The following is a 27,530-nucleotide window of genomic DNA, read 5'->3' on the forward strand; positions in this document are numbered from 1 at the left end:
CTGACATCTGATGTGGAGCAACTTTGTAAGGTTGAATCCTTTTTACCTGTGACATATGATGCTAAGTCCAAGTAGGTAAGCATGAGAACTAAAATTAATTGTAGGGTACCCAAAGGTGCTGAGTATAGTTGGTGTAGAATAAAAAAGTTTACATATTTTTTGTTATATAGGCCATTCTATGCTATGTAGGAATAACTGATTACTTAGTATGTAGACCAGGCTGGTTTCAAACTCACAGTAACCCTACCTGCCTCTGCTTTCTCAAGTGGGCATAAAAGGTATGCCCAGCTTGCTTTTTTTTTTTTTTTTTTTTTAAGAAAGTGTCTCATCTCATTCACTCTTTCTAGATTAGCCTAGAATTCACAGTGTATGGCAAATCAGATTGGTCTCAAATTCATGGCAATACTTCTTTGTTTTCCAAGTTCTGGGGTTAAGACACTATGTTGAGTCATTTACTTTTTTCTTTTCTTCATTTCTTGTGCTGTGCTGGAAATGGAATCCAGGATCTTGTGTTTGCTAAGCAGTCTGCCAATGAGCTGCATCTCCAGTCTCCAGCCAGATTCTTTCACCTCCTAGACTTACCTTACTGCTGTGATCCCTAAATACAGCTCCTCATGTTGTGGTGACCTCAACCATAAAACTTTTTGTTGCTACTTCTAACTGTAGTTTTGCTACTGTTATGAATCATAATGTAAATATGTTTTCTGATGGACTTAGGTGACACCCCTCCCCCATGAAAAGGTCATTTAACCCCTAAAGGGGCCATTACCCACAGGTTTTAAACCACTGTCCTAGACTGCTTTACCACTAAACCCCCCGCCCTAGCAATAAAGGCATTGAATTAATTAAATCAATTGTAGGATACCCAAAAGTGCTGAATGTACTTGGTGTAGAATAAAAAAGTTCACATATTAATTAATTATTAACTAATTAATTAATTTCTAAGACAAGGTCTCCTGCAGCCCAGGCTGGCTTCAAACTCACTATGTAGCAGACTTTGAACTTCTGATTCTTCTAGTATCTACTTCTCAAGTGCTGGCATTACATTAATTAATTAATTAATTAATTAATGCCATGCCATTAGGCCTGGTCATAAACCCTTTCTTAATATAGCTTTTATCAGAAATACTGGTTTTCAGGAGTATCTGGACCACCTTTTATTTTGACTGTTTAAGATAGGCTTTCAACTTTGTTGCCCTGGTTGGTGCAGAACTGGCTATCCTTGGCGTAGACCAGGCTATCTTTGAACTTTCTGATCCCCTGAATCTGTCTACTTAGTGCTGGGAACAAAAGCATGAACCCCAATATCCAACTTTTTATTTTTGTTGTGGGAGACTGAACTGAGGGCCTCAAACATGCTCTGCCTCTAAAGTATTCTCTCAGTCCCTATGGCCACTTTTTTGTCCTTGTTCAGATTCATATGGATAAAATATATGCAAAAAGGATAAAGGAGAAAATAAAGTAACTGAATAATCTGCCACTAATTACATGAAAAGACTGCTTAATAACATTTTATTCTCTTTAAAATAAATATTGTGCTGTAAAGCTGTCCAGAACTAAGATTTATACTATACAGCAGGCACGTACGAGAGCCAGCACAGTGAATTTTAGAATGAACCATTCTAATGTAGAGATGAGTCACGAACTGTCTGCACTAGACATGTACTCTGTAGTAAACTCATTCATGGTAAGAATCATAAAAGTTCAAGAAAAAGAGCAACCTCTCATTTAAAAAAAAAAAAAACCAGTTTCTTGAGTGATCTCAGGTTATCTGTGAGGCTCTCCTCTATTTCCACTTCTAGTTTAGTGCTTGACAGCGAGCAACTGTCACAGAAACATTTGCTGAAAGGATTTCAGGCACTAGAATTTTATACATTTTATGTGGCCCCTCATTTTATACAATCTTCTAGAAACTTCTTTCTAAATTATCTTTACTTCATTAGCTTGTCATATGTGCTGTAATTTATTCAGTAAGTATATTATTTAAAATACTTTAACAAGTACAAGGTATATGACATTTGATAAGCTGGACTAAACTGCTTGGATCAGATTTGTTTTGAAATTACATTACCCAAGCAAAGCCAAACGCAATCAGTTCATACAAGACCAAAATGAATGAAGTGAGACAAGGATCTGCCTTACAAGTTTATCTGTAATCTCTTATATACACGTGAATTTCACAGTGTGGTTGCCAGTCCTTTTTGTGATACTACAGACAAGGTCCAATGGTGAGACTCTATAAAGAGATGTGGTCAGGAGAAAGTGATGATTTTCAATCATCTTTCTTTCTTTCAACTTTAATATCTTTTAATTGGGGAGAGAAAGAAGTCCATTTTCATCAGCTGTATCTAGAATTTTACAGATTACTGGAGATTCAACCTGAAGAATAATAATATTAGAAAGTTGGTAAGGTGAACATTTCCTCAGTATCTTCTCAAAGAATATATTTGCTAAATATGTAAGATCCTGGTTTGGATAAACCTCCCAACATTTTCCCTACAGATTAGGCTCTTTTCTCTCTCTCCCCAGCCTCCTTCCATTTTTTCTTTTGAGATTGTGTCATGCTATGTATTCCTCCCTGACTAGCCTTGAACTTCTCTTTTGGCAATCCTGAGTGCCAATTTTCATGAAGCCTAACATAAATAATAAAGCTTTCTGAAAAACAAGTTTAGTCACCCATATAAAAGCATTATAGCTGAAAATATTTTTATTTCTCAGTAAATATGGTAAAGGAGACAGAAAGAACAGGAATATAGAAGTTTGTAACTAGAGTTACATCACTAAAACAGGAAAACACTATGGCAAAACTATCAGTTCTATTTATAAGGCAAAGTAAACACTAACTTAAAGGATGAATTATTTGTTATAATATTGTGAAAAAACAAAACAACAAAAGAAAAAAACCAAACATATCAGGGGAAACAGTAGAGAACATGTGCCCAAAGAGAATTTAACTAGAGGAAAAGAAATAATAAAAATCCAATGGAAATATTAAGAGATGAAAAGTGTATCACAGATGGACTGGACATGGCAAATGAAGTAACTAGTGAAGCTGATGAAGGTTAACAGAAATGACTGCCTTTAATCATGGATGGGACAGGGGTGGGGTGGAAATAAAAGGAAGTTTTTGAGATTCTGAGACAGTTTCACTTATGTATATTTAAGTAATTTCAAAAACAGGGAAAAATGAGTAGGGCAAAAGAAATCTTTGAGAATATAATGGCAAATTTTTTTCTAAAATGTGCATGAATTTACAAGTCCTAGAAGCTATGTATAGTTCATAGAGGATAAAAACAGAAAAAGGTACACTTAAAACAAATCAGTCAGTATTATAGAGTCTCTAGAAGAAAATGTTAATAGGGTGTGTCCATGACTGAGGCAACAAAAGGTTCTTGGAACACAACCTTTTATGGAATACAGTAACCATAAAAGAAAAAAGAAAAAAGAAGTCAATATAATATAGTTTTATCAGAAGACAATGAACAAGAGGAAGCCAGAGTATGTAAAAGGTGTGTACAATACAAGAGTTTATATCTAGAATATTTTTCACCTTCTAGAATCAAGCAATCGGAAGTAAGTATCAACAGCAAAAATACGCGAGTAAGAGACTGACACAAACTCTATTCTTGAACCAGTAGTCAGGCTCCCTTGAGCCTCTCTCAAATTATACCTTTGTCCACGTCTCTAGCCTGACTAGTCCACTTATACCAAGAGAGAGAACTTCCACACTCAATATCTGATTACTCTGGCTGGCTTTACTAAGAAGCCTAGATCCAGACTGTTCTTTGTGATTTTCTGTTTATTAAATCTTCTATGCAGCCTAGTGGCTATTGATTCTGAGCTCCTGTCTCTTCTGTATTCAGAGTTGAGCCTTACCTGTTTCTTGTTTTATTTATCTATCTACCTATCTACCTATCTACCTATCTACCTATCTACCTATCTACCTATCTACCTATCTACCTACCTACCTACCTACCTACCTACCTACCTACCTACCTACCTACCTACCTACCTACCTATCTATCTATCTATCTATCTATCTATCTATCTATCTATCTATCTATCTATCTACCTACCTACCTACCTATCCAGCCATCCATCCGGAATTTCATACACATAAACAATGTATTTCAATCAAATGTCCTCCCTGTAAGTCTTGGTACTAATGAAAACAGTACTGAATAAAGTATTCCTAACCATTTTAAGATGTAACAGTATAATCTTTTGTTTCGTAAAGCCTGGCTAGATGTAAAATTTCACAAATATAGATGAATACCAAAATGACATGAAAAGGTATTCAGTATCATTAATTGTATGAGGAATGTAAACTAAACCCACTAAAATGACTAACAAGAAAGACTGAAAAAGAAAGCTAGTGAGGAGACAGAGTGAATGCACTCTCATGTACTGGTGGTAGGAGATTAAATAACAGTAGTATTTTGGTGAGTCATTTGGTAGAAGGCATTTTTACTCATGCCTTAGAAATTCCACACACAGATATATAACCATAATGAATGAAAATGGAGAGGTCTTATTCATCATAACCAAAAAAACAAAAAATGAGTTAAATGTCCATATGTAGAAGAGTATACTTACACAAAAGAATAGGATTTGGCAATGCAAAGAGAACAAAGTACTGATGTATTCAACATCACTGAGTATGAGAATCCAGACACATAATGGAACTCCATTCATGTGGCATTCCAAATAAAACAAACCTAATCTATTTTATGAGAAACTAGAAAGAGGCATCTTTTGGATACCTACCTGATCAGGGGTATGAGAGAACTTCCTGTTGTGGCAAACCTTATTTTGGATGATATTTACAATGCTATTTAAAATTGTTAAATAATCGAACTCAGCATTTAAGATCTGTGCTTTGAGACAGGGTCTCATATATGCCAGGCTGGCTTTGATCTTGAACAACTTATTCTTTTGCCTCTACCTCTTAAGCTCTGGGATTACAGGTGCATTCCCATATCTGGTTGGCTTTATGTGGTGATAAGAATCAAACCCAGGGCTTCATGCATGCTAGACATAAAGAATGCCCTTTATTGACTTAACACAAAAAATTCAAATATGTCCACCATTTAATTCTTTTCATTTGGTGGTACTGGGATTGAATCTAGGACCCCCCACACTCAAGGTAAGTTCTGCCACTTAGCCCCTAAACCAACTCTTGATTATTTTAATTTTACTTACCCCAAGAATATACTGGCACGAGTGAGGCTCTAGCATATACACAGTGACAGCATGAGGAGAGTCTGATTCTTTACACCTAGAATACAGAGTACTTTAAGGTACTGCCTATGTCATAAACAGCAGGTATTTTTGTTATCCTATTAATCTATAAAAACCTTAAGTGGACCCAGCATAACTTAACTTAAATTTAATAATTTAATAACTATTTAGCTATTTTAATTTAAAATACAATATAAAATTTATTTAGTTATTATATCTTATGTAAAACTTTTGTCAATAAAAAAAGGTAAAAGAGAAGGACTCAACTTACTTTAGTTTTACAGTCACTTGTCTGGGTTTGTCAGTTATATCACAAATATCCCCATTTCCATAAAAATGTGACACCATCCTGAATTGGAGAAACATACAAGCTTTATTACAGTTTAATTAGTTAGAAAAGCTGTAATGGATAGATGAGAAGGTTACATCACAGAGTCAGAGTCTATAAGGAAAATACAAATTAGAGAAACTTTGTATTATCTTTCTTACAGGTCAGATTCAAAGTTTTTTGAGCTTGGTACAGTAACTCAAATACTTCTAATAGCAGCCCTTAGGATTTCTGTGAGCTTGAGGCCTATCCCAACAAACCAACCAACCAATCAACCAACCAATCAATCAAAACAAAGTAAGAAAAGTTACTGTTTTAAAGATACCCACTTGCCCAGCTAGCATATTGTTTGGTGAAACAATTCTTCCTTTCTGTTTTCCATCAAGGTGATCCCATTACACACTTTTCTGTATGTGGTACAAAAAAAAAAAATCAAAAAAAAATCAAAAAATATATTAAAGACTCTGCCAAAATATAACTCTCACAGTGAGCAATATCTAAAGAAAAGTTTTACGTTTTCTAGTCATACCCTGCTATGCTTCAATGTTGAGCACATGAAGCCACAAACACTATTTTTGCAGGAAACATCAACTTAAAATAATTTGTCTGGCACATTGAACATTTAAATATTTTTATTTTCCTAACTTAGACTTTGGTCAGCCTGAAAAGTCAGCATATTTTTTAAAAATAATTTTTTAATACTTTCTGTTGCAGGAAGAAACAAAAATTATCATTTGAGAAGGAACAAGAATTAATCTTTTAAATTCACTGGATATGCGATTATAAGAAAAGCTGAAGTTGTTGTTCTTGAGAAGTAAGATGACCTTACTTCTGGTACAATAAAATATACCTAGATAGCACAAAAGATAAGTGAGCACTACCTAATTAAAACTAAGTAACAAGAGGAAATGACAAAGTATATTTAACAAGTGAAAAACTTACAAACACAAATGTTAGCCCCAGTTCTAACCAAATCCAACTGTTAGAAGTGGGGCGTTAGCTCAGTATTAGAGCACTTATCTAGCATGGATGAAGGTTAAATCTCCCTCACTATACAAAGGAATAAAACTGAGATGGCTCAGTGGTTAAGAGCATTCACTGCTCTCTCAGAAGACCTGGGTATAATTTCCAGTATCCATGTGGCAGCTTACAATTGTATGTAACTCCACTGCTAAGGAATCCAACACCCTCTATTAGCCATTTTGGGTAACAGGCGCGCGCGCACACACACACACACACACACACACACACACACACACACACACACACACACACACACACACATTCAGGCAAACACTCAAACACACACAATAAAAATAAATAAATATTAAAGAGAAAAACAGAACAACAAAACCAAACCAAAGAATAGAGTCATTGTCATGAACATCACCGCCAGTCTTAGATCACCATCACTATTAAAGGCAGCAGGTAGTTTACTGCATGTTATGGCTAGGCTAGGTTATTTTATTTAAATGTCCTCATTACCTTATAAGAATATACTAGTAGATACAGGAGGCTTACAGATCATTTTATTTTCCTAAGGCCCTACTACAGAAGAGCCAGCCAGCATTTGAACCTAGTCAGCCTATCTCTATGACTGTCTTATTTTTTTAAGACACGGTTTCTCTATCTAGCCCTGGTTTATAATAAAGACATGCATCACCATGTGCAGTTGATGACTGTGTTCTTGACACTGGGTTGCTTCTTTCTGCAAAGGAAAGGAATCTAAAGGCTGTTCCCTAAATAGCACTGACCTAAAATTTTACCCGTGTTTAAATTTAACTTTTTTTTTTGTAAAGACAGGGTCTCTCTACATATCCCTAGCTGCTCACTGAGTAGACCAGGCTGGCCTCAAACTCAGAAATCTGACTGCTTGGCCTCCCAAGTGCTGGAATTAATGGCATGCAGCATCATGTCCTACTCTGCATGGTTAACATTTTAATCTGTCAGTATTTTGGGTTTTTCAAGCCCAAGTGGATTAAATACCTTCACCTAAAACCAGATACACTGAACCTGACACAAAAGAAAACAGGGAATAACCTTGAATGAATCAGAACAGAAGACAACTTCCTGAATAGAACACTAATAGTACAGGCACTAAGATCAATAATCAATAAGTGGGATCTCATGAAAACGAAAAGCTTCTGTAAGGAAAAAAAACCCTGTCAATAGCAAAGCAGCAGCCTATAGAACGGGAAAAGATTTTCATCAACTCTACGTCTGACAAAGTTAATTTATATCCAAATATATATAAAGAACTCAAGAAATTAGACACTATCAAACCAAATAACTCATTTAAAAATGGGGAACAGATCTAAGCAGAGAATTCTCAATAGAGGAAGACCTTAAAGAAATGTTCAACATCCTTAGCCATCAGGGAAATGCAAATCAAAACAACTCTGAGATTCCATCTTACACCAGTCAGAATGGTTACCATCAAAACCACTAATGACAGTACATGCTGGCAAGGGGAACACTCCTCCACTGCTGGTGGGAGTGCAAACTTGTACAGCCACTATAGAAATCCATATTGTAGTTTCTCAGAAAATTGGGAGTGGATCTACTTCAAGATCCACTCCTGGGCATATACCCAAAAGACACTTTATCTTACCACAAAGATATGTGGTCAACTATTTCATAGCAGCTTTATTCTTAATAGCCAGACACTAGAAACAACCCAGATGTTCCTCAACCAAAGAATGGATAAATATGCTATACTTTCACAATGGAGTGTTATTAAGCTGTTAAAAAACAATGACATCTGAACTATCCAATAAAATAAACTATCCAATAAAAAAGAAACAATGACATCTGAATTTTGCAGGTAAATAGTTGGAACTAGAAAAGATCATCTTGAGTGAGGTATCCCAGAAAGACAAACATGGTATGTATTCACTTATAAATGGATATTAATTGTAGAGGATAATTGTGCTACAATCCACAGACCCAGAGGGGTTAAGTAACAAGGATGGGAGATTCATGGATGCCTTTGGGAATAGGATAGATGTTGTGGGTGGTCTGAGGGTAGGAACAGGAGGAATCAGGTGCGGAGAGGATGGAGGGAGAGAGTACTGGGAGAGACAACTGGAACTGGGAAGCAGTTTGGGGGCAAGGTAGAAACCTAATGCAATGAAAACTTCTAGGAATCTATTAGGGTGACCCTATCTAAGACTTCTAGTAATGGGGGATAGGAAGCTTGAACAAGCCATATCCTTTAATCAGGCAAGGCTTCTAGTGGTGGGACTGGGACACCAACATAGGCACAAAATCTTTGACCTACAAATTGTTCTGGCAGGTTCTGGCAGAGGTCTTGTGGGAGTGGCTAGCCAATGACTGGTCCAGCTTAAGACCCATGCCATGAGATGGATCCTATACTGCCTAGAAGACCCAGAGACCCAGGATAGAACCAAACATGACTGGAAAAAAAGTCACTGAAATGATGCTATACTCATAGACTGATGCCTAATCTAGTTGTCAGGAGATTTTACCCAGCAATTGATGGGAAGAGATAGAGAGACCCACACCCAAACATTAGGCAGATCTCAGGGAATCCTGAGGTAACAAGAAAACCCACAGAATCAACAAACCTGATCTCAGGGCCTGAGAGTGAACCTACAATCAAGGAGCATGCTTCGGTCTAACCTAGGTCCTCTGCATACATGTTAGAGATGTGTAGCTTGGTTTTTTTTGTGAGACTTTAAAAGTGGAAATGGGTTCTGTTTCTGATGTATTTGCCTACTTTTGGGACCCTTGTCCTCCTACAAGGTTACGTCATCTGGCCTTAATATAAGGGAGGTGCCAAGTCTTATTGCAACTTGACATGTCATGTTTAGTTGACATCCTTGATAGGAGGTCCTCCTGGTGGGGTGGGGAGTTGGGGGAGCTAGGAGGAGAGGAGGAAGGGGAAACTGGGGCTGCCAGGATGTAATATATGGGAGAATAAATAAATTTAAAAAATGAGCCCTCAAAAATTATTGAGTCTTCTTCTTATTTTTTTTTTGCATAGTTTTTATACACTTTATATCCTGATTGCTGCCCATCCTCCTGATCCCCCAGCTCACACAGTCCCTTTCCCCATTTTTCTCCCCTTCTCTTCTGAGAAGGTAGAAGCCCTCTACTGTGTATCCTTCCCACCTTGGCACATCAAGTCTCTACAGGGCTAGGTGTATCCTCTACCACTGAGGCCAGACAAAGCAGCCTAGTTAGGGGAACATATTCCACAGAGAGGCAATAGCTTTATGGATAGTCTCTATTCCAGTTGTTGGGGGACCCACAAGAAGACATGCACATGTGTGGAGGCTATAGGTCCAGCCTGTGTATGCTCTTTGGTTGTTATTCAGTCTCTTGAGAGCCCCAAGGGTCCAGGTTAGTTGACGCTGTTGGTTTTCCTGTGCAGTTCCCCTTTGGCCCTGCAATCCTTCCCCCAAATCTTCCATAACAAAGGCAAGTAGTCTTTACCTGACTGTCTGGGTGCCATCGTCTTGAAGATGATACGCTCTAGCAGTATTTTTCTTAGCCCACTCAACATGCTCTTCTTGGTTCCATGTCCCCACAACTACAGAAGTTTTTCCATTATCTTTGTCCTAGTATATAGAAAAATACTAAATTTTAAAATTACAATTACCATTTTTTGATATGCTCAGTTGTCAGTCTTGGCATTAGGTATCTTTACCAACTGAGTCACAGGGTGCCTGTATCAGTGTTTGTAGTAATGCATGTTGACATGAGTATGTAGACCCTCCTATAATTCCCCAGTCCTCATCTTCATCCATTTACTGGGTACTGATGTGATGATATCAGTCAAAGTGAGGAAGCAGAATTTAAGTGATCTTTATTTTGTTTCTCTGAATAATGTAATTTAGCCTAACTTCAGATGTAGTAACTTGTGACTCAATATTTTTTCCTTTCTCTCTTTTTGTTGTATCAATTTCTTCCTGGAGATGTTTTTTCTTTAGTTTCTTAAATATGTGTGAAGGCATATGTACTCACAGGATTTGGGCTCAAACTCAGGTTGTCAGACTTACACAGCATATTCTTTCATTTGCTGAGGCATTTTTCCAGAACCTTTCTTTTTTAATTCAATGCCAATACCTCAACCTCCTAAACCAAAAATTTAATTGCTCATAGTATTTTATGCAATCATATACACACTACTATAATGTTTTGAGAGGAGAGGGGCATCAAACCCATTATATAAACTTTTATTTATATCATATACACATACAATAATAAATAAATAATTTTTAAAAGAAAAAATTAAAGAAAAAACACTGGTGAAGTACTTTACCACCAGGTTAAAGTCCTTAGTACCACTACTGTGATGTTGAATGAATTTTTATGAGATGAATTTTTCTCTCCCCAAATATTCCTAAATTTATATCATGGGGGAGTAGAAAATGATGGGTGATATTTAAGTCTTGACTACTGTATCATTATGACAGGAGGCTCTGAGTTTAAGGTCCCACCCTTTCTATGCTAAAAAATAGATTTAGGTATATGGGTATCCTGTCTGTATGTATGTCTGGGCAGTGTATGGATACATGCTGCCCATGTGACCAGAACAGGATGTTGGATTTACTAGGACTGGAGTTACAGATGCTTGTAAGTGACCATGTAATGCTGGAAATTGAAGCCTGGTCCTTTGGAAGAGCTCTATGAATCACTAAACATCTCTACACAGCTGAAAGTGTTCTCACCCCTTTCTCCTCTTGCTTTGTGTCATTAGGTGAAACAAGAAGGACCTCACCAGATGGCAGACACTTTGATAACATCTAGAAATGTGAAATCTAGTTTCTTTTCCTATTGAGTTATCCAGTTTGTAGTATGCTGCTATAGCAGTACAAAAATGGACTACGAGGCCTTACCTTACAGTTAATCTTCACTTTACCTCTCTACTTTTAAATAAGAACTTTGCAGTTTTAAAGTCTCCAGGGTTCATTTGATAGCACAATAATTTCTGTATGAAAACCATATAAAATCATTTCCTGATTCTGCCTTTACTGTTTTTTTAAAACAAAACAAAACACTATACTTTGTCTTATAAAAGTAAGCTCTTACCCCTTTTCTCTCCTTATTCCTTGTTGTTCTCCATATTTTATGCCAGATAATCATGCTAGGCAATGATATACTTCTGAGTAATAGTACAGAAAACTTTTTAAGCAGCAAGTGAAACATGCAGTCACTTCCCTAGTAGACTTTGTTGCCCAAAGGAAAAAGAAAGCTAATACATCCCCCCCCCCCCCCCCAGCAAGTAGACTTGTTACTTTCCAGACAGGGATCAGAAGACAAAGTGTCTAGGAAGCTACATAGGGAGCAAGACTGTGTGGGTTTGAATTCCAGTCTTACTATTTATTGCCTATGTAAAACTTTTGTTTCTGTTCCTGAAACTTGGGTTAACAGGACTGACATCTGAAAAGTGTTTTGAGGATTAAATGAGTTAACATTTAAAGCACTTAGTACCTGGCATATTACTTTTTAATATATATACTAATTCCATATATTATATTCTATTATTATTCTATATATATATCTATATGGTATTAGAACATTACATTCTAATACTAATAACCTAGTAGATCTATCAGAACATTATAGGTTACATGACCTAGGACAAATTAAATTTGGTAAATTATATGGTTAAGTATATGTTAAGTATATGGGAAAGAGTCATTAAAATAGTTATTTTAACTTTCTGGAAGGCATTTTTTTTTCAGTGTGCATACCTTTCACCCCAGTACTTCTGGGGGTTGAGTAATCAAGACATTCTGAGTATTAAGACCCAGTCTCAACTAACTAACCAACCAACTAACTAACCAACCAACCAAACAGAAAAACTCCTGAAAACCTAAACCAAAGCCCCTAAACAAACCCAAAACAATAAAAAAAATTTAAAACTTTCAACCTAACCCAACCCAAACCAAGTAATAACAACAAAACTCTGAAAAAGTACACTAATGTAACTATCTAAAATGCTCATTAGAATACTTTCATAGTGGATTGGGGATGGGGCTCAGTTCATAGAGTGCTTGCCTAGCATGTAGAAAGACCTGAGTTTGACACCTAGCACCATTTTAAAAGGGGGCATGCATATTAGGACATGCATGTAATCCTAGTACTAAGTAGGCAGAGGCAGGAGGATCAGATATTCAATGTCTTTTCTAGCTGAAGAGGGAGTTTTTAAGTAGTTTGGGTTAGAAACTTTATCTCAAAAACAAAACAAAACAAAAAACCAAAAAAGCAAAGAAAACAAAAAAACCAAGCAAACAAACAAAAAACCCAACAACAACAATAACAACAACAAAAAAACAGAAGATGAAATAATACTTTCTTCTAGCTGAGAAAGGTGGTACATTTACCAAGTTTGATTAATTCTGTAATCAATGTAGTATCCTACTATTTATTCATTTCTTAAGGATGAATTATCAGAATAACTCTAAATTAGAACAGCCCCAACAGCCTATTAATTTACTAGGCTCAGGGTAGTTTAAGAACACAGATAGTTAACAAGCAATGTTCTTTCAAGGTGACTGAAATCAGTTAATACTAAGTTTTCCAGTTTCTAAAAACTGGGAATACTCTGGCTAGTATTACCACATTAAAAATCACTTCACAATTAAAAGTAGTATTGAAGTCGTCTTTTTTTTCCACGGGAGATTTAAAAGATTTCTTTATTTTTAATTGTGTGTCTACGTGTATGATGGACACTTGAGTACAGGTAACTGTAGAGGCATAGGAAGCACTGGATCCCTAGAGCTGGAGTTAACAGGCAGCTGTGAGTTGCCTCACGTGGGTGCTGGAAATCAAAGTTGGGTCCTCTACAAGAACAGTACACATGCTTAACTGCTGAGCCAAATCTCCAGCGGTCACAGCCTTTAAAAACGTGAATCCAGGAATGGCGATGCAGATCAATGTTAAGAACATTTGACATATCTAGGAGGCCCTGGGTTTGAGCTCCAGGACAACAAAACAAATAATTGACCTGGATTGTTGTTACTCTATACCTCGTGATATTGATGTACATGTTTGCCATAGCAGAATTCATATTTCCACCAACCAACACCCTAAAGGAAAGAAATAGATAAAGTTATACACAGAGAAGGGAGACTGATATAACAATGCCACATGATAGTGGGAAGTATATATACTTTTTATGAGTTATAAAATCAATAGTGTGGTTTAAAATTAAAATGACAAAACCAAAACATGACAGGCTGGTGTTTACAGTGAGTTTCAGGATAGCTAGGGCTATATGTGAGTCCCTGTTTAAAAACAAAACAAAACATCTTTGAGTGTATTTACACTGGTATTAAGAGTCAGAGCAAACGTTACCTTTTAAACGTAGCTCATTTGAACTCTTGATTGTTGCATAACCAAAAAGTGAGAAATAAATCACTGATGCCCATTTTAACCATCAACCAAAATCATACAAGACAGCCATAGGAAATGTCAAACTTTTATGAGTAGAGAGAATATAATTAATGGGTGTGGATAAGGCGGTATGGGAGGGGGCAGGTGACTACACAGGAAATGTCCATTGGTGATGGCACGATCCTGTGATTTCTCTACAGGCCCTTGTGTTCAGTGCTCTTAATGGACATGGGTTAGGTAACTGCAACATGTAAGGTTGTAAGATCATTTAAATTACAGTTTCACTTCCTTACCCCATGAAAGCAGTAAGAGCCACTTAGGAACTCCTTGATGAGCTGGTCATCTGTCAGCTTGGAAATGTGGGTTGTTCCAACAGTGAGCACTGGCTGAGAGCCAACAGCAATAGGTTTGTGGATGGCTGGAAATCTCTCTTCCTTAGCAGATGGCAAATCTTCCTAAAATTAAGCAGACAGACATGCTTATGGGTTCTATCACATGTTTTCCAGTTATAGCTTGTTATTATTTTAAAACCAAACAGAAATCTAGAAAAGTTTTTTCCCCACTTAATTTTAATATTTTAATAAAGGGGAACTTTGTGACAATAGTAAAAAGTCTAGAAAAATGTTAGTTTTACCTCCAAGTACCAGGTATGATAATCCTCTGGCACATATAGGGAAAATTTCCATTTTATGCATTTTTGTCTTCCTTTTGTAAAGTAAAGTACTTTGGGACTTATTAAGCTTTGCATCCTTACATTTAGTTTTGTAGAAGCCCTTAAGGGTAAAGCTAAGTTAACAAGGGGGGGAAAGGAGTTGGCGGGAGTGAATAGTATCATCAGTTGTGATTACTTAAACGTAGCTGGACTGGTTGTTGCTCTGGAGGAACCTGAAATTTCCTCAAGTAGATCTAAAGTAATAAGGGAATTACAACTACAGACTTGTAAAGGAAGGGATGAAAAGGACTTTGATGAAGAATTGAAATATGAGGACTTTAACAAGAGGAAACTCATGATCAACACTTGAACTTGAGAAGTAAAGAATTTCTTACTAACTTACAGTGGATATGCTGTCTCCTTTTTCAGTTGATATGGTAGTTGTCATGTAATAGAGTGTGACTCTTTTACATCTATTTCAGCTTATAGGAGTCCTTGAATGGTTATTCTCTTAGAAATCAATGACTACTCTTTTTCATATAGTCAAAACAACAAAGGTGCTTTTTTGTTTTGTTTTGTTTTTAGTGGTTGCTAGCCAGGTGTGGTGGTGCAGGCTTCTAGTTTTCTAGTACCTGGGAAGCAGAGGTAGGAGGTTTAGGAACTCAAGGTCATCCTTGGCCACTTGGTTCATTAGACTATGAGGCCAGTTTGGGCTATGAGAACTAAGGGGGCATTGGCTCAGCTCTTGTTCCACATCCTTACCAGCATTTGCTGTCTCTTGAGCTTTAGATCTTAGCCACTGTGACAGGCTTAAGACAGAATATTAGTTGTTTTGAATTACATTCCCGTGATGGCTAAGGGTGTTGAATATTTCTTTAAGTGCTTCTTGGCCATTTGAGATTCCTCTGTTGAGAATTCTCTGTTTAGATCTGTATGCCACCTTTAGTTGGGCTATGTGGCTTCATAGTGTCTAGTTTCTTATGTTCTGTATATATTTTGGATGCCAGCCCTCTATTGAATGTGGGGATGGTGATGATATTTTCCCATTTTATAGGTTGCCATTTTTCTTACTGACTGTGTTCTCTGCCTTGCAGAAGTTTCAGTTACATGAGGTCCCATTTATTAATTGCTGAACTTACAGTTTGAGCTATTTATTGGTGTTCTTTTCAGGAAGTTATCTCCTATGCCAATGTGTTTAAGGCTATTCCTCATTCTTCTACATGCAGACATACAGTTAGACCAGCATCGTTTCTTGAAGATGCTTTCTTTTTCCACTGTATAATTTTGGCTTCTTTTTCAAAAATCAAGTGTGCACAGGTGTGTGATTTACTTCTGGGTCTACAGTATGATTCCATTGAACAACCTTTCTGTTTTATGCCAATACCATGAGGGATTTTTATTACTATTGTTCTGTAGTACAGCTTGAAATCTGGGGTGGTGATTCCTCCAGAAGGATTGTTTTAGCTATCCTAGGTTTTTTGTTTTTGCATATGAAGTTGAGAATTGCTCCTTCATGGTCTATACAGAATTTTGTTTGGATTTCGATGAGAATTGCATCGAATCTGTAGCTTGCATTTGGTAAGATGGCCATTTTTACTATGTTAATCCTACTGATCCATGAGTATGGGAGATCTTTACATCTTCTGAGATCTTCTTCAATTTCTTTCTTTAAAGAGTTGAAGTTCTTGTTATATAGGTCTTTTACTTGTAAAATATCTTGCACCAAGATATTTTATATTATTTGTGGCTACTGTGAAGGGTGTTGTTTCCTTAATCTCTTCCTTAGCCTGTTTATCTTTTGTATATAGGAGAGCTACTTACTTTTTGAGTTAATTTTATATCATTTTGTTCATCAGTTGTAGAAGTTTCCTGGTAGAATTTTTTTGGGTCACTTATGTATACTATCATATCATCTTTGAACAGCAATACTTTGACTTTTTCCTTTCCAATTTATATTCACTTAATCAATTTAGCAGTTTCTCAGAAAACTGGGAATGGATCTACCTCAAGATTCAGCTATACTACTCCTGGGCATATACCCAAAGGAAACTCTACCATGCCATAAGGACACTTGCTCAACTATGTTCAAAGCAGCTTTATCGTAGAAGCCAGAAACTAGAAACAACCTATATGTCCTTCAACTGAAGAATGGACATAAATAAATAAATAAATAAACAAACAAACAAACAAACAAACAAATAAGTAAAATGTGATACACTTACACAGTGGAGTATTACTCAGCTATTAAAAACAATGGCATCATGAAACTTGCAGGCAAATGGATGGAACTAGAAAAGATCATCCTGAGTGAGGTAACTCAGACCCAGAAATACAAACATGTACTTACTTATAAGTAGATATTATCTGTAAAGCTAAGGATTTCCATGCTATAGTCTAGAAACTCAATAAAGTTAAGTAACAAGGAAGGCTCAAGGAGGAATGCTTGAATCTCACTGAGAAGAGGAAAAAGAATAGACATCCTGAGTGGACAGGCAGGGCGTGGGTGTGGAGGTAAGTGAGGGGACTGGGTAGGAGTGGGTGTGGGGATGGAAACAGGATGAATGTGGTAGGGGGAGGATGGAGGGAATTAGGACTGGGAGAGACAACTGGAACAGGGTGAGGGGTATCTCTGGGATCAACTAGAAACCTAGAGCAATGGAAACTCCCAGGTATATATGAGGATGACCCTAGGTAAGACTTCTTTCAGTGGGGGATATGGATCCTGAATCAGCCTCCTCCTCTGACCATCTCCAAAACCAGGCAAAACTTCCAATGGAGGGATTGGGACAACAACCTAGCCACAAAGTCTCTGATCTATAATTTGTCTTGCCTAGAAGATGTGCAAGGGTAAAGATGGAGCAGGAATGGCCAACCAATGATTGGTTTAGCTTGAGACCTATGAGAGGGAGCCCACCCCTGATACAGTTAATAATAGTCTGCTATCCCTGATGTGGTGGTTTGAATAGTCTTGGCCCAGGGAGTGGCACTATTAGGTGTGACCTTGTTGGAGGAAGTGTGTCACTGTAGGGATGGACTTTGAGAGACCTTCCTCCTAGTTGCCTAGAAGTTAGTCTGCTCCTAGTTTCCTTTGGATGAAGATGAAGAATTCTCACCTCATCCAGCACCATGTTGTCTTGATGATAATGGACTGAACCTCTGAACCTTTAAGCCAGCCTCAATTAAATGTTGTCCTTTATAAGAGTTGCCTTAGTCATGGTGTCTCTTCACAGGAATGGAAACCCTGCAGACAGGAGCCTAGCAAACCATCACCAGAGAGGCTTCACCCAGCAATTTATGGAAACAGAGGCAGAGATCCAGTCAAACATTAGGTAATGCTTAGGAAATCATGTGGAAGAGGGGGAGGAAGGATTCTAGGAGGGAAGTAGATTCATTTCCTAGAACACAAGGAACTCTACAAAATCAACCAACCTGGGCTCAAAGTGGTCCACAGGAACTGAACTGTCAACTAAGGAGCATGCGTTGGACCAACCTAGGCCCTATGTACATATGTAACTTTTGTGCAGTGTGGCCTTCATGTACGACTCCTAACAGTGGAAGCAGGAGCTGTCTCCAACTCTGTTGCCTGCCTTTGGGACTCTTTCCCCCTACTTTTCCCCTTAGCTGCTTTGTCTAACCTTAATAGAAGATGAGCCTAGTTTTACTGCAATTTGATATGTGAAGGCTGGTTGATCTCCATGGGAGGTTTCCCCTTTTCTGATGAGAAAGGGAGGAGAAGTGGATGGGGGTTGGAGGGAGGTGGGAGGGAAGGACTGGGAGGAGAGAAGGGAAGGCAAACAGTGGCAGGGATGTAAAGTAAGTAAATTAATTAAAAAAATGATAAAAAATTCTGAAAAGTATAAGATAAAGAGTTGATATTATTTAAATAATTAGAATTCAAAATTTGAATTTAATAAAATAAATTGCCACTATAATGCTACAGAAATACCTAACACATCATGGTACAGGTTCTAAGACATGGAAAATGAAACACTGAGGAAGTATAATTAGTTAACTCTCATACCTCTTTATTTCTCCTGAATGGCACTCTCAGTATCTCTTCCTGCTGCTCCAACTGTCTTAGTGTGAGGGGTTTAAATGGAGAGCCCGGCAGTGATTGACAGAATATGTCATTCACAGGAGAGGCTCTGAACCTATTCAGTAAGAAAAAAACATTAAGGCTAAATATGAATGCTTTAAAGCACATGTGCATTGTATGTTTAGAATATTGAGTGAACATCTTACTTGTATTTAGGATGACTGCACAAGAGTGGTGTCAAAATGACAACTTCATATTCACAAGTTGTAACTTCAGCTACTGAAAGGATCTCATGCTTAGATTCAGGATGGCATATGTACATCACAGTACTTGATCTGGGTCGATTTTGTTTCAGACTACAAGGTGTACCATTTCCCATTCCAACAGGATAGTAGGGTGTCATCTGACCTTCAATGTTTTTAGTGGGAATCTTAAAGAAAGTATAAGACAGACCTTTTATTAGAAATTTGAGGTGTGTTTGAGGATGGGGAAAACATTTATTTAAAAAATATTACATTTTCTTTAAAAACAGAAGAGGAAAATTTCTGTACTTTCTTTTAAGTCAACCCTAATGTTCTGATTCTTAAGTTCTTAGTTGAGCAAATATGTATTTAGGGATAGTATAATATAGAGCAAATTAAAATTAAAATGTTAAGTCAATGTACATTTAAGTGAAGAGTACAAACACATGATTAATCTGAGTTACTCTCAATAGTTCTGAAGACACAAACTAAGCTAATGAGAAAATGTACTATACTGGGCTGCTTAGCTCCCTCTTCATTAAACTTGTAGAGAGCATTGTTTCTACTTTATATTCTGCGAGTTTCAAGGCTGATTTCCAAGAAGGGCTGATAGTAAAAGAAAAAAAAAGAAAGGAAGGAAGAAAAAAGAAAGCAAGCAAGAAAGAAAGCAACATCCTTTGAACTACACTAATTGCCCTTTTACACAATACTACTCTGAGCCATCATTTGATGGACATATATGAAGTACCTACAATATGCATATGCATAGCAGCTTTGCACTGGGCAGAGGTAAAAGACAGCCCCTATTCTTAGCCTCTATTTTTATAGCCTGTGTAGGTGGGTAGCTTGCTATTTACATGTGCAGTTTATAAGCTAGTCATAAGAGATGAGAAGCAAGCAATTAAAAAATGCTCTTATTACCACTGTTTCCAATGCTATATAGAAAGCAACACCATCTTGCACTGAAATGATGAAGTGGTATCTTAGAATCCTTTACAGACATATAATTGATATTTTCCTTTAAGTGGAGATTGAGTTTACGGTGTCACATATGCTAGACACTGTTCTATTTCTGGGCTATAGTTTCGCTTTTCCTTGTTTTAATTGTTTTGACATCATATTTATGTATTTGCATATATGTGCACATACAGCTCTATGTGTTTGTGGAAGTCAGAGGACAACTCTCAGGAGTTGGTTCTCTCCTTCTGCTATGTGTAAAGTAAATAGTATAGGAAGTCCTTGAACTTGTGACCCTCCTGCCTCAGTCTTCCAAGAAGCTGGGATGACAGCTTAGGTATTACTTAAAAAGTAAATAGTAGGAGAACAACATAATTTATTTATTGTTTGAGACAGGGTCTCAAGATGGTCACAAGATGGCCTGGGCTCACAGAAATTTGCTCACCTCTGCTTCCTGAATGCTGGAATTAAATATGTGAGCCATCGTGCCCAGCTGGTGATGTATTTTTCCATAGACAACCCAGATATCATACATTTGTGAAACTTATCTGTTCTACTTCCATGTAGTATTATATAAGGAATATATATGTAGCTTTTGTCACTAAGGTCATACCTAACAATGAAGTGTGAAAACTTAACACATCACTTGCCTCATTTGACTTTTCATTTTCTTTTGCTTCTCGTTCTATGGAAACAATGCAAGAAAAAGGTAATCATACAGCATGAACAATCCCATCTCTACAATAAAAATAACTGTGTTTTAAAATCAGCTTTGAAACATTAAACTTATTTTTAAAGAAGGTGCAAACACTAAGATTTCTGCTTTGGAGTGGGTTGTTGGGTATTGGAGCCAGCACCTCATACGTGGTGTTTATACACCCTCTAAAGTTAGTGTTCACAAAATGGCTCTCTATGAAAAATCTGAGTTTGGTTCCCGGGAATGACATGGTGGAGAGAACTGATTCCCACAAGTTTTCCTCAAGCTCCTTTATGCATGCACTGGCACACACCTTAAATAAAACTGTAATAATAATAAAGTTTAAAGAAAGTCACACAATATCCAAAACCATTTTTTCTTTTCTTTCTTTCTCTGAGTCAATCTCATGTTGCAGAAGCATATAGGCCTTGCTAGGTAAAGCCAATGGCCTTGAATTCCTTTTCCTACTGCTTCTACTCTCCAAACGCTAGCATTACAGTCATGTCCCACCATGCCTGGACTCAAATGTTAAACCAAACCCAGTAGTATATCACCATTGTAGAGACTAACCTTTTTCATACAGAAGATTCTTAGCCAACATATTCCCAAGGTAGTATTCATGAATATTTACTTTCTACATTAAAAAAAGTACAGTATATTACAAACATATTTAATTTGTTACAACTTGAAAAATTATCAATATCATTGTGAAATTTCTCATTTTATGGTTTATGTTTAAAGAAAAACATACTTGGCCAGTTTCTTTTTCTTCATGGTACTGTCGAATATGTTTCCCATGACAGACCTCATAAGTCCAGTAAGATTCAATCTAAAAAGACAGGTATGTTTTTAACACACAAAAGCCATATAAGTCAACCGAATTTTACCTAAAATTTTAAGCAGCTGGAATAAATTTTTATGAAGTGACACAAAATTATGCCACACAAAATACAAAACTTGTGAGGTATATGTGGTTTCTACTAACTGGCTCTGTAAAATAGAGCTAGGGCTTATTTAGGTCTGTAATAACTATCGGGCTAATTTTCTACATAGCTTATAAATAGTGGTTAGCATTTTATAATTCTATTCAAGAATTCAAAAAGGCTTTCCTTTGAACCCCAAAACATTCAAAGTAGTTCAGTAGCTGATACTTTGATATTGGTGTACTATATAAGAATTTAAATGAACAACATACTATTAAGCAGTAAGACTTGTGCCCAACTTAAAGGGTGTCATACCCTAATAAACGAAGAAAAGCCATTTTAAGCGTCTACTGGCTGCTAAAGACTTACTTTCAAATGCACATAAAATACTTACTCTGTAGGAACAACTGCTTTGTTTAAATAGTGGTTCCAAAAGCTCTCTTGGATTGGGGCCTTTGTAATCCTTTTCTTCTTCCTAGAAAAAAATAAGCTTAATACACAGCTTTCCTAGAACTTCATCCAACCCTGCTGGTTGGGTATGAATTCAATGGTTGAATCACAAATGCTTGGAAATAAAAGAAAAAAAGAGCTAACAACTTGAACAAGAACGTATGGGATGTTACTTCTTTTAAATGAACTGAAGTATGAAGCCACAGAAAAACCTTCTATAGCACTTCATTCTCTTTTTAAAAAGGTTCTGAAGTATCAGTTTTCTGACAATCCTTGTAGACTTATTTCAGAATTTTTAATCACCCATATTCCCCCCTAAATTCTAGCTATTAAAGTCTTAGAATGGTTCTATTGTGGAATGGTGCTTTTCAGTTTCCTTCATATTTTTATACTTCAGGCTTGAGCCACACATGTGGGTGGATTTTGTTTTAAGGGGGTTTAAAACAGCATGGGATAGCTGCCTTGGACAGACTTCAAATATGGAAAAAACTTAAGAAAAGCCCTGAGTCTAATATTTCTACTTTGCAGACCATGAAAATGTAAATTGGCTTAATCAATGCATTGGGTAGAGGAACTGAGTTTCTAATTGGTCCAGGGATGCACAGCTAACCGTAGCCTATACCTCAGCCTCCTGGCTCTAGGCTGTTGTCTTTTACACCTTACTATGTTGCTTCTCCTGCCTCATCGGGAAAGAAGTCATCGCCCTGAAGGATGGCTAAGAGGAGTTAGGTTGTTTTAGGAGGAAGAAAAGGGCATGCGCTGAGGTAGTGAGAAAGTATAAGGAACCTGGAGAATTATTTATTATAAAAAATTCTTTATGAAAGCACTATGTTTACATTAAAAGCTGTATTGTGTTCCACAAACACCATTTCTATAAAGGAAAACAAGCAAAGAGTTAGCTTTTTATTCAAAACATTAGTAACTAATTCCTCTCTCCCATTTGTAATTTTAGACAAGGTCTCACAATGTGTCTGTCCAGCCTGGCCTTAAATTCATGGTAATTCTTCTGCCTGAACCTCTTAGTGTTGAGATTAGAGGTGTGAACATCACACTTGCCTGGTTGCTAATTTTTCTAAAATAAATTCCCAATTTAATATTTTTTGCTACAAGGCTGTTGAGACGCTTGTTACTTATTTTAATATATGATCATAAGGCTGTAAAATGCATCTTTAGTTAGAGAGATCAGCAATATATGTATAAAAAACATACCTCATCCCCACTTGTCACAAGTGGAAGTATACATTTGTATTTTTCTTTATGAGCAGTTGTCATGATGATGTAATTATCTTCTTTATACAAAACTCCAGTTGTAGGCTAGAAACAGAATCAAAAGCATACATTATTTTTTGTCAGTTAAGGTGCTTTACCCTGAATACATTCAGTGCTCTTTAGAACAAAGGTTCCTCAAGTAAATTGACCAGTTCTACTGAAGATTGTTAAAGCACATTTTCAGATGTAGGCAAAATAGTGTAAACATCTTTAAATGATAAGGAGGAAATTAAAAACTGTATACTGTTGTCCTATCTAACAGAAAAGATAAAGTTTGGGCTGTAAAAGAAAACTAGTAAGGCAATAGATTGAAGTTTAAATGCTAATTAATACATACATTGAGGCTATACATTGTGGCACACACCTTTAAGCCCCGCCCTCAGGAGGCCGTGGCAGGCGGATCTGTTTAAGTTCTAGTTTGCACTTGTTTACTTTTTTGGCGGTGCTGGCAATGGAATCCAGATCTAGGTGTGTGGTAAATTTGTCTGTAGTAGTTACACATGGATAGACATTTCAGCACTACAATCATTCAAAACTGAATTTCCATTCTTGTTAGATTATACACCAAAATCTCGTATTCTAGGACTGGAGAGATGCCACAGAAATTAAAAACACATTATTACTCTTCTCGGAGGGGTGAGTACAGTTCCCAGTTCTCACATTGGGAGCCTCACAGCCACTGGCTCTTTCATTCTTGCCTTTTTACACAATACACATTAATTAACGATCATAAAATCCTTTTTAATCTCATGTTCTAGAGTCCTAAATAATAGTGGTAATACATTCAAGCCTCTAGTCTATTCTGCATGGCCAGTAGTATTCCGCATATAAGCTCACTAATATCTTCCAAACCAAATAGCCCTCTCAAATGCCTTAAGGGAAAAGATTCTCAGAAGCTGTATACGTCGTTTTTAAGTGTGTGTTGGAGAGAAAGAATGAATAGAGATGGGACTCCTGTCTGTTGGACGGTTGTGCGGGTAGGGTGATGTGCTAGTTAATTCTAAAACTTCCTCCACAGAGTGGGGCTGTAGAGAAGCCAGATCTAACGTAATGAGATTTAAAGGAGGGAGATGAAGTGACCGCTGATCTCCTAGTTAGTATGGAGGGCATATCCACTTAGTGTGCTAAACGAATTAATGAATGAACGAACACACTTAGGCTTGGGGTCGATAAATGCTTGGGAAAAAAAGGTTCTGGAAGAAAAAGCTAAGGAATCGAGGGCTGGCCCGAATGCTTCGTGCCAGAAAGAGGGGAGAAGGCTGCGGCTCGTGAGGGCACTGACCAGAGAGAACTCGGTACCAGGCCAGTTGACTCGGAAGGGGATGTCGTCGCTGAGCTGGGGCAGCGCTCGGCCGCCGCCGGACGCCTCCAGGAGACCGTACAGAACCAGCAACAGTGGCCCTCCGGGGACCAGGCTCCGCAAGCCGCCGTCTCCTTCCTCCATTGCCGCGTCCTCCAGCCACCGTCACAACCTCCTCTACCAGAGGAGAACAGGAGGAGGGGAGGAGGAGGGGGAGGAAGGGGGGGAGGAGGAGGGGGAGGAGGAGGGGGAGGAGGAGGAGGAGGAGGAGGAGGAGGAGGAGGAGGAGGAGGAGGAGGAGGAGGAGGAGGAGGAGGAGGAGGAGGAGGAGGAAGAAGAGGAGGTACTACAAAGCGTCCTTAGTGCAGGGGACCCAACCGCCGCCGCCACGTCTCCTTGCAGACGGCTGGGCAAAGCCGCCTCCGCCTTACAAGGGCTTGGGGCCACCGCTTCCGGGGCAGGCAGCACATCAACATCCGGGGTTGTTGAGTCGGTGGCCTACGGAAGCCCGCGCTTGGGTCGCGTTGCATTGCGTTGCTGCTGTAGCATCCTAGCGGTTGGACTCAAACGCAGAGGCCCGGGACTGACGCCGGTTGAACGGGTCTGGAGACGGCGCTTGGACGAAGCGGCCCGGCCAGGTGAGTCCTGGCCCGCGCGCTCAGTCCAGCCGCTAGGGACTCTCGGGATTTGGGGGTGAGTGGGCGGCGGCCCGCTCTCAGAAAGCAAGTAGAGAACCGAGCTGTGCAGAGTCGAAGTAGAACTTACAGTTCCGACTGAGCTGCCTACCCTCCAGTCTTTTGCTATTTGCACTCTCCATCTTCTCTCCAGAAGCTTCTCTTAGTTTCTTTTGATGGCGACTGTTGTCACGTCTGTCTCAGATGCTGTGTGTTTGGGGACACCCCCAGTGACACCTGCCACGTCCTTCGACTTTGGCATAGATTTGTTGGGTGGCTAGGCGCGTACAGTCCTGCATTTTTACTTCAGGAGAAGTTTTCCCTCCCTTGACTCAAGTGTTGGACTGTTGTTATTTTACTTAAGTCCAGAAAGTTTATGTCAAGGCCAGAGCCAGGTGAATGTGAAGTTATGAATCAAGTTACAGCAGACTGAATATAGACAGAAAGTTTTGGTTTTTGTCCCCTTCTTGAAAAAAGAAAATAATGTCCACATTTTTTTTCATCTCCTGTGTAATAATTTTACAGTGTTTGCCATAGAACATTTGGTAAGGACTGCCCATGTTGTGGTGTTAAAATCCACTGGGAGAAGAGACTTAGACTCAATTCAAATTTAGACTAAATGAACTTATTCTTACTGTTGGCAGAAGGAAGGGAGCCATAGAGCAAATACAGCCCACCATGCAAAAGGTGAATTAAGGTGGGGCTTTAAGGAGGACATCTGAATTACATGGATTACTGATATCCATGGAGTCTACATCTGATCAGGAAAATTGTCTCACTTCTCTCAGTTGTTTCTTACTTTCTCATTATACAGTAATAAAAAAAAAAAAACCATTTTATCCCTTCCCCAAAGCGATAGTAAGTTTTACAAAAGGCAAGCAGCCTTTAATGCTTTATAGCCCCATTGTCTGATTCTTATCTATCCATTAGGATCTCCCAGGCATTCCAGAGCAAAAGACTCATTGGCCAGTTAAGGGAAGCCTGGCTCCACGTTAAGTTTCGTCAGTCATCACAGAGGACTTCTACTCTAATGACTGAGATAGAGCAGTTCATTTTTCAGTGGGTAAAAACATAGTGCCACTAGATTAAGGCTGGCTGTCATATCCCCACACTCAAATTTGAACCAAATCAAAAAGCAGGAAGAGCAGTCCGTTTTTCAGCTTTGTAAGTTTTCTTTAAGGTAAAGACTCACACTATTAAAACAATATTGTTCTAGAACTGATGTTTTGTTCATTGCATTAGCTCATCATAATGTTTAATGTGTGTCAGGCATTGGGATTGGTAAGCTAGAGAGTAAATGGGCTCCTGTCATTTGTATCTCATTTTCTATCATTGAGATACTACAAATGAATAATTATGAACTAGGGGCTAGAGAAATGGTCCAGTTACTAAGAGTACTGGCTGCTCTTCTAGAGGACTGGTGGTCCCAGCACTCACAAGGAGGCAGGCTCCAACCATCTGTAACTGCATTTTGAGATCTGACACATGCATAGATATGCACAACACAAAACACATCATCATCATAGTCTCATAAAAATTTCTAACTAGATAGAATAATACCTAACATTTATTATTTAGTTTCTGCTAATCATAATATGACTATAAATACTTCTGCTGCGGCCACCTTGGGCACAAACTCGGCAGACAGTCCCACGGTCCCCTGAGGACTCTCCATTCTCCAGGTGCCCTAGCACGCCCAGGATCTTAGGATCACTGGTCAGTAGAACACAACATCTGTTCCAACACCACCAGGAGTGCCTGGGCCCAGCAGGAGCAGGGACATAGGAACCTTGCCCGACCAGTGGCTCAGGTTCCTTCTAGTCGGCACTGGTCTACCTTGGTTTCGATCTCAGTGGACAGCTCCATGCCCCCCACAGGAGGTACCACTTCCAGGGGCTCTAACACGTCCAGAATCTTAGGATCCTGGGATCCCAAAGAGCTTGGTCACGTGAAGATCTTGGTCACGTGAAGATCTCAGGGTCTCAGAGGAAGCTTGACTGCCAAGAACTCTGACACACCCAGAATCTCAGAATCACAGAGAAACCTGGAGTCTTAGGATTTCTGACTGAGACAGGATTACAGAGAGGACAGGCAACAATCAGATATATGGAGGGCAGGGAGCACAGGAGATAATCAGATCGTGTGAGGCAAGCATAAGAACAGAAACAACAAACCAAGGTTACTTAGCATCATCAGAACCCATCATAGCAAGTCATGTATATACCATCACACCAGAAAAGCAAGAAATGGATCTAAAGTCACTTCTCATGATGATGATGGAGGACTTTAAGAAGGACATAAATAACTCCCTTAAAGAAATATAGGAGAACACAGGTAAACAAGTAGAAGCCCTCAAAGAGGAAACACAAAAATCCCTTAAAGAATTACAGGAAC

General features: G+C 38.3%; 2 protein-coding genes across 13 annotated transcripts in view; one reads left to right on the forward strand and one right to left on the reverse strand.

Annotated features, from left to right (window-relative positions):
- Positions 1-24,917, reverse strand: part of Erlec1 (endoplasmic reticulum lectin 1) — a 91,593-nt gene extending 66,676 nt beyond the window's left edge. For 5 of the 10 annotated variants that reach the window (XM_011243744.2, XM_011243743.3, XM_030246233.1 and 2 more), the window contains exons 1-13: positions 24,445-24,917; positions 23,103-23,207; positions 21,838-21,918; positions 21,272-21,349; positions 21,091-21,154; positions 20,474-20,508; positions 18,831-19,054; positions 18,610-18,739; positions 14,230-14,391; positions 13,570-13,629; positions 10,028-10,152; positions 5,513-5,590; positions 5,203-5,278 (exon numbers count right to left, since the gene is read on the reverse strand). In XM_011243744.2, the coding sequence (XP_011242046.1) occupies positions 5,203-5,278; positions 5,513-5,590; positions 10,028-10,152; positions 13,570-13,629; positions 14,230-14,391; positions 18,610-18,739; positions 18,831-19,054; positions 20,474-20,508; positions 21,091-21,154; positions 21,272-21,349; positions 21,838-21,918; positions 23,103-23,207; positions 24,445-24,606 (1,380 nt within the window). In that variant the 5' untranslated portion in view covers positions 24,607-24,917. Of the gene's footprint in view, positions 1-314; positions 2,380-5,202; positions 5,279-5,512; positions 5,591-5,898; positions 5,977-10,027; positions 10,153-13,569; positions 13,630-14,229; positions 14,392-18,609; positions 18,740-18,830; positions 19,055-20,436; positions 20,509-21,090; positions 21,155-21,271; positions 21,350-21,837; positions 21,919-23,102; positions 23,208-24,444 lie in introns of those variants that run through there. The other 5 variants (XR_003949491.1, NM_025745.3, XM_030246235.1 and 2 more) reach the window with 5 other exon arrangements.
- Positions 24,918-24,922: 5 nt separating this feature from the next.
- Positions 24,923-27,530, forward strand: part of Asb3 (ankyrin repeat and SOCS box-containing 3) — a 148,313-nt gene continuing 145,705 nt past the window's right edge. The window contains exon 1 of one of the 3 annotated variants that reach the window (XR_003949485.1): positions 24,923-25,100. The gene's annotated coding sequence lies outside the window, so the exon portion shown is untranslated. The remainder of the gene's footprint in view (positions 25,101-27,530) is intronic. The other 2 variants (NM_023906.3, XM_006514771.4) reach the window with 2 other exon arrangements.

This window comes from Mus musculus, chromosome 11, assembly GCF_000001635.26.
Source record: "Mus musculus strain C57BL/6J chromosome 11, GRCm38.p6 C57BL/6J".
NCBI classification, from domain to species: Eukaryota; Metazoa; Chordata; class Mammalia; order Rodentia; family Muridae; genus Mus; species Mus musculus.